General features: G+C 63.5%; 1 protein-coding gene across 1 annotated transcript; it reads left to right on the top strand.

The window, feature by feature from the left end:
• The first annotated feature begins 406 nt into the window (after positions 1-406).
• LOC106000120 (fibroin heavy chain) lies at positions 407-5,206 on the top strand. Its single transcript, XM_013035321.1, has 5 exons — positions 407-532; positions 715-867; positions 1,350-4,691; positions 4,873-5,004; positions 5,150-5,206. Exons 1-5 carry the CDS (start codon positions 407-409, stop codon positions 5,204-5,206), a joined length of 3,810 nt encoding a protein of 1,269 aa, XP_012890775.1.
• The last annotated feature ends 1,987 nt before the right edge of the window (positions 5,207-7,193 follow it).

The following is a 7,193-nucleotide window of genomic DNA, read 5'->3' on the forward strand; positions in this document are numbered from 1 at the left end:
GACAAGCCAACAGGAAGGACTACTTTGGAGAGGCTCACGTCACGGATGTGGAAAGGAGGGACAGCAATAGGCAGACTCTGAGCTGGCCACAGGGAAAGGCTTCCTGGCTGGTGAGCTGGGCAGAGCCAGGAAGGCCAAGGTTGTCCAAAGTCTTTGCACCCCAGGCTCATCCAGTGTCCTTGAAGCTTACCGTTCCACGAGGCTGGGCACCTCCTGTGACTGGAGTCTCAGGCAGAGACCCAGTCCACCCAGTGGGCAGGGCACCGCCAGGCCCTTCAGCAAGAAGGCGGGGAGGGGGGGCGCCTAGAGGTGAGATGGGAGGGTAGGCCTTGCTACTTAGTTGGGGGGTGAGGCCTTCAATGCCTGGCTGGTCCACCTGGTCCGGTCGGCAGAAGAGGAGATGACCATGTCCTGTGGCTGCTTGCACCTCCAGCTACTGTTCCTGAAGTGCTGCAGGGAAGGCGTGTACGTAGAGGAAAGTGAGGCAGTGGGCATTGTCCCTGCGTACTCACTTCCAGTGACCATGGCACCGGTAGCAGCTGAAGAGGCTGGAGCCTAGCTTCAGCCCACAAACACCTGGGCAACTTTTGGGGCTGAAAATGTTTGCCTGAAATGTAAGCGCATGGCATTTCTACTCGACCCTAGAGAGGGTCGGCGTGAAATTGCCCTTGAAATGAAGAAGGATAACAGGTGTACGTATTTGCCATCCCACAGGTCAAAGAGGAAAGCGTCAGGAGAACTTGGCAGGCGGTTTCCAACTTGACCCAGGCACCAACCCGCTCCCAGCTGCCCGGGCCTCGCCGGGCAGCCGTTTGTGAGACACCCGGTCCGCAGTTCCCCAGCAGAAGTCAGAAGCGCGGTGGACCAGTGAGCAAGTAAGCGTAACCAGCATGAGGCTTTGGGTTCCATCCTCCGTAGGAGTCTGTGCAGAAGGGGAAGTCGGTTCTTTGCAGAGGGTACAAGGTTTGCAACACCACGGATAGTGAGACCAGAGAGGGCAAGCAGTGAGTGGCAGTAGCATATCAGGAATGAGCGGGGACCTGGTTGCAGGTCAGACACACCCTGAAGAGAGAGCAACGCTTTTGAAAATGTAGGAGCTGGCGCATTTCTTGAGGGTGGGTGCAGAGGGGTCACCACGAAGCCAACTGCCACTGGATAGAACCGAGTGCAGCTAGCCCCGTATCTCGTCAGCAGCTTTACCTCGCTATGAGAAAGCTTCCTGCAAAGCAGAAGCAGCCAGCCGAGACAGGGGAGCAGGAGCTCGTGGCGATGGGCTTGGAGAAGGGTGGCAGGGGCTGGTTCTGAGCTGTCTGGCTCCAACCAGGCCTTCCTCCCCTTTGCACCCCCAGGGCACCCGAGAGACCCGCACAGTGAGCTCCCGCCCCCCTCCCACCATGCCTCCGCCCCCCACGCCCACTGCTAAGGTGCTGGAGATGCTGAAGGAGTGGTGCCAGTCGGTGGGCGCCGACACCCGGCGCTCGCTGCTCATCCTGGACATTCCCGAGGAGTGCCAGGAGGGTGAATTCGAGGAGGCGGTGCAGGCTTCCCTGCAGCCTCTGGGCAGCTACCGGGTGCTCTGCAGGGCCTTCAGAAAGGAGCTGGGCACCAGGGTGGCTTTGGTGGAGTTTGCTGAGCGTTTAAACCGAAATCTGATCCCCCAAGCCATAGCAGGCAGCGGGGCTCTGTGGCCTGTGGCCTTCCTGCCGCACGCCCGGGAGGCCGAGGCCCAGGACAGCCCCGGTGGCGCATTGCCCGAGGGGCACGGGGCATCTGGGGCGGCGGCGGTAGTGGGTGAGGAAGGCGCGTCTGAGGAGGCGGGAGACGTGGGCTGGGTCCCCTTAGGCGACAAAGGAATGGCCCGCGTGGCAGGCGGTCCCGTGGGGGGGGTCGCCGCTGGGGGGCAAGGAGCCGGGGATGAGAAAGGAGCCGCGGGGGAGGAAGTAGCTGGGGGGCTTAAGGAGTTTGGAGCAGAGAAGGGAGCTGGGGATGAGGAGAGAGTGGCATCCGAGAAGGGACCAGAAGGCACGGCGGCGGCAGCGATGGTGGCGGCGGCAGGTGCGGGAGGTGAGGAAGGGGCTGAAGCTGAGGCCCAAGATGGAGACAAGGAGGGACCAGGGGGAAAGGAAGCTGCTAAGGGCAAAGGAGGAGCTGAGGGCCAGGAAGGGACCGGGGACGAGAAAGGAGATGGAGATGAGGAAGGATCCGGGAGTGAGGAGACGTCGTCTTGGAGTGAGGACGGAGCCGCAGGCCGAGATGGAGCTGGCGGCGAGGAGGACGGTGAGGAAGGAGGTGGGAGCGAGGACGGGTCCGGAGAGGAGGACAGAAGCGAGGAAGGCGAGGACGGGTCCGGGGAGGAGGACGGAAGCGGTGAAGGTGAGGGAGGATCCCGGGAGGAGGACGGGAGCGGCGATGGAGGCGAGGACGGGTCCGGCGAGGAGGACGGCAGTGAGGGAGGATCCGGGGAGGAGGACGGCAGTGGAGGCGAGGAAGGATCTGAGGAGGACGACGGAAGCGAAGTTGAGGAAACGGGTGGCGGGGAGGAAAGGTCTGGGGACGAGGAAGGGATGGGGACCGCGGGCGAAGAAACTGGAGGCGAGGGCGAGGAGGGAGATGGGGACGGAGAAGAATCTGGGAGTGAGGACGGAGCTGGAGGCCCGGAAGCAGAGCCCGGTGAAGGAGCAGGGGGCAAGGCCGGTGGTGGGGGCGAGGAAGGGGCGGCAGGCGGGGAGAGAACCGAAGGCCAGAAAGCTCCCCAGGTTGTGGGACGAGGAGCTGGGGCCAGGAAAGGCGTCCGTGGTGAGGAGGATGAAGGAGATGGCCGCTGTGGGGCCTCCGGGGGCGAGGAAGGCTCTGCGGATGAGGAAGGCTCTGGGAGTGAAGGAGGATCGGGGGAGGAGGCGGGATCCGGGCCTGAGAGCCAAGAGAGCGGAGAGGAGGAAGGAGGCGAGGGAGGCCCCGGGGTCCGGGGAGGAGCTGGTGAAGGCGAGGGGGTGGCCGTGGGTGCAGAGGGCGGGGCTGGGAGCGAGGAGAGAGATGGCAGTGAGGGCGTCTCGTGGGCCAGCAGAGTGGTGGGTGCGGGGAAACGCCCTGGCCGGGCACCCTGGGCTTTGGAGGAGGACAGCAGCGACAGCGACAGTGACGCGCTGCAGGAAGGCTTGGGAGGCGAGGCAGAAGATCCGGGCGAGGGAGCAGCTGCCGGTGAAGGAGGAGCCCCAGCCGAGGCTGGGGCGGAGGCTGGAGTTCTGGGTGAGGCAGAAGAGGCGGCCGAGGAGGAAGCGTTAGATGAGAAAGGAACCCCCCCTGTGGCAGAGCTCTCCGGTGAGGAAGGGGCTTCCGGTGAGGAAGAAGGAGCGGGCATCTCTGGAGCCGAAGGTGCTGAGGGAGAAGCAGGGGGCGTGGGCGCAGCGGGGGGCGCGGGGGCCCCCGGAGCGGCGGATGCGGCCAGAGTGTCCGATGAGGAGGGCGCTGGGGGCGACATGGGCTTCGCAGGGGTGATGGGGGTCGTGAGTGTGGCGGGTGCAGCGGGCGAGGCGGGCGTGCCGGGCGAGGAAGGCGCCTTCGACGCAGCCCGAGGGACCGATGGGTCCGGCGCCTGGGCCCAGCAGTGGAGCCAGGCCCTGCAGCCGATCCTGGAAAACATGGCCTACCAGGAACTGAGACCGTTCTCCGGGCGGGAAGAGCCAGGCTGTGGGGAAGAGTCCTTCGAGAGCTGGCTGGACCACGCCAACGACATGCTGTACCTGTGGCGCTACATCTCTGAGCGGGAGCGGAGGCGGCGGCTGGTGGAGAGCTTGGGCGGGCCCGCCCTGGATCTCCTGTGCGGGCTCCTGGAGGAGCACCCCGACACCCCCGCGCAGGACTGCCTGGGCGCGCTCGTGCAGGTGTTTGGGAACAAGGACACCCGGATGACCGCGAGGCTGAAGTTCCTGACGTGCTCCCAGCGGCCGCGTGAGACTCTGTTTGCCTACGTGATGCGCCTGGAAGGCCTGCTGCAGATGGCCATGGAGAAGGGGGCCATCCACCCAGCGGTCGCCGACCAGGTGCGAGCCCGCCAGGTGCTGATGCGAGCCCGGCCCAACCGCGTGCTCCAGAACAACCTGAGGAGGTTGAGGCTGGAGCGGAGGCCCCCGGGGTTTGTGGGGCTGCTGCGGCTAGTGCGGGAGACCGAGGCGTGGGAGGCGGGCCTGGCTAGGAATGAGCGGGCCCACGGAGAGGTAGGAGCCAGGGGGCAGAGCGGTGGTCTGGCTGTCGCCCAGGCTGTGTGCGCCCACGGAGCTGCTGCTGCCGAGTCCGCCCTGGCCGCTGAAGGGGCCCCCCAGGGCCCCGCAGGCAGCGACGGTGCCCGCGGGGCCGCCTTGTGTGCCCACGGAGACGGAGCTGCTGCGGAGCCTGACCCTGACCAGACTGCCGGAGAGGCCACCGCTCGCGACCGAGAAGATGCCGCTGTGCCTGCAGGCCTGAGCCAGGCAGCATCCACCGAGGCTCCTGGCGCCCCCAGCCTGGCCCACATGGGCCTTGCTTGTGGGGAGGGCCCGGGAGGGCCTGGCTGGGAGCCACAGAGCCTCCTCCGGGCAGCAGAGCAGGAGGCTGAGGAGTCCCAGCAGTATCATCTGGGGGAGCTCGAGGACATCGTGGAGAACATCCTCGAGTCCGAGGAGGAGGACGATGACTACGACGAGGAGCTCGGGCAGGTCAGTCACCACGAATCCTCTTCTCAGGTGGCAGCACCAGGGAGCCTGGGAGGCGAGGCCGGGGAAAAGGCCCAAACCAGGGACCCTTCCCCACAGCCTGATGGCCACGTTGGCCACGCAGGTGGGCAGGGAGGGCCGCCTCACCCCCCCCCCACTGAGCCCCAAACCCCCACCCGGTCAGGCAGCCAGCCTGGACACCCCAGTGAAGGACCAGGTCCGACCACGATCAGGGGTGCCTGAAGACCAGACTGGGAGGTGTTCGGGTGGAGAGGCCACCAGTGTCCAGCCCCGAGGGGAGGTCCCGGCCCACCGGGTCAGCCACCTCCCTGTGTAGGGCACGTGTGCGCAGCTCCCCATGCCAGCCAGAGCTCTTGCTTGCTCTCCTGGCTGCGGCTGGGAATCCAACCTCTGCTTTCTCGCTGTAGATTTAGCCCGGATGCCTGCCGCTGGTTCTCCAGCCCAAGGCCAGGTGCCAGCAGAAAAGAGTGGACGATGAAGACGACGATGACGAGTGAGCGAGTGGTTTGATGCTCACCCCCTCACCAGGACTTCTGACACTGGATGAGAAGAACTGGACCCGGGGGGTGTTGTGAATACGATGTTTTGGTGTTCTGCTTCTCTTTGTTCTGTTCATTCAGTTGCCATTACTTGTCTAGATAAGATGTTTCCCTCTTGGCTTCACCGTGCCGGGCACTGCCCTGTGTCCGGCTGCTCTGGGGCAGGGCCACCGCATGGTGGTTGCTCTCCGCAGAGGGTCTTCGGAAGCGATGGATGGGCATTGCAGAAGGCCACCCTCCTGAGCTCTCGGGGCTGATCTCGGGGGTCTCGGGAAAGGAAATCCTAGCGGGAGGTCTGCAGCTCTTTGAAGCGTGTTCAATAAAGTGTGTTTGTGTGTGTTGCTGTCAAGTCTCCTCTCTGCTGGGATGTGAACGTGGGGGTTGGGGGAGTACTGGGTTCTGGGGTGATCTTCAGGATGTTGGGGACCTCATCTGCAAGGGGCTGTGCGATCCACTCGGTGAGCGGCAGTCGGCTAGGCCACAGCATGCTGGTGCTCTTCAGGGCTGGCAGCTGCCTGGCTTCCCTGAGTATTCGGGTGGCCCTGGGTGTAAGTTGATCAAGGTTTTAGAGTACCTGGTGGAACCCCTTTCCAGTAGTTTCTGCAAGAAGTTTGTATTCAGGAAAGTTTTGACCGGGTCCCTGCCGAGGCTTCTCTCTGCTGGAATGGAAACCTGGCTTCCGGGCTAACGTCCGCGGATATGCAGGATAGGATTTGCGAGCGCGAGCTGCTGGGAGCCACTGGGTGGGTAGACCCAGGCAACGGGATTTGGGGCGCCTTGGCAGAAGTGGCTTTCTAGCTTACCACAACATAGAGAGCCCTCAGGGAGAAGGTGGGGTGTGGAAGAAGTAGGTTTGTGAGACAGTAGGGAAGATGGAGGCCCCACGGTCCCTGGCAGCACAATGAGAGGAAGGGGAAAGGGAGTACTCGGGGCCTCAGACAGGTCAGAGGTCTCCATTATAACCCCGGGTTGGCAAACCCGAGCAGCCTGGGTGTGAGATTTGCCGCTCCTGCCGGTCGCTCCTTGTGGGGTTTAGGGTTCAGGGGTGTTTGACCCCGGTACAGCTGACCCTGCTGGCCAACAGGTCTCCAACCCCATCCTACCAATTGAAGCATGTCTGGGCATGTGGATGGGCCGGACTTCGCTCATGTGATCTACTGGGGGCCAGGAGCCCCTTCAGGTTGGAGCAGCAGGACCAGAGACAAAGGCCGGGAGGGGGCTAACGCCAGTCAGCTAGCCCATGGAAGCTCTGTGCCTTTCCCCTGAGCACAACAGGCCTGTGCGGCATCATGCGCGTGCAAGTGAGTCTGTGACTGTCTGATGGGCTTCCATCAATCGTCCCCCTGGGCCTGAGGGCGGGGAGGTGACAAGTTTGGGTCTGAGTTTGAGGTCCTTCAGAAAGTGACTGTATTTAGCTGCTCGGTCACCGTGCACCGTGCGTTTAGCTCATGCCACCAGAAGGCAGGAAGCACCAACCAGAGGCCAGTCCTGGACCTCTGAGGTTTCTCCAGGCAAGCTGCAGCCTGGCCTTCTGTGAGGTGCTCCTCTCCCTCTGCTGCTGCTCCTGCTTGTCCACTCTCAAGTGTCTTGTGGTCATTTCCACCCCCTTCCTCCACAGTGGGGGCGACAGGTGAGGGCCTCCCCCATGCAGCCTGACTCCCAATAGGCTCTGCTCATCTGCAGGCCTATTGTCTGGTCAGAAGGCACAAGTCCCTTGTGGCCACCCCATTCTTATACCTCAGGTGTCATGTGAGCAGAATGACTGAGTTTTTCTCTCTCCCCTCACCCTGCGTCCATTGATGGGGCTCCCTCCTTCCCAGAACCTTGGCCCCTTCACCTGAGTCATGTGGGCAAGAAAAAAGCCTAAGCACCTGTCAGCCACTTCCCTGGGCTCAAAGGTTGGGCCAAGATTCCCTTATGGTGGAGCCCTTGATCTGTACCATGC

This window comes from Dipodomys ordii, unplaced genomic scaffold, assembly GCF_000151885.1.
Source record: "Dipodomys ordii isolate 6190 unplaced genomic scaffold, Dord_2.0 Scaffold209, whole genome shotgun sequence".
Lineage (NCBI taxonomy): Eukaryota > Metazoa > Chordata > Mammalia > Rodentia > Heteromyidae > Dipodomys > Dipodomys ordii.

Excerpts from the sequence above, each read along its gene's own strand:
- LOC106000120 (XM_013035321.1), top strand. The coding sequence starts at position 407 with ATGTCCTGTGGCTGCTTGCACCTCCAGCTACTGTTCCTGAAGTGCTGC. Across the intron at positions 868-1,349 it reads GTCAGAAGCGCGGTGGACCA|GGCACCCGAGAGACCCGCAC; the intron begins GTGAGCAAGTAA and ends TTGCACCCCCAG. Across the intron at positions 5,005-5,149 it reads GGGAGGTCCCGGCCCACCGG|CCCAAGGCCAGGTGCCAGCA; the intron begins GTCAGCCACCTC and ends CTGGTTCTCCAG.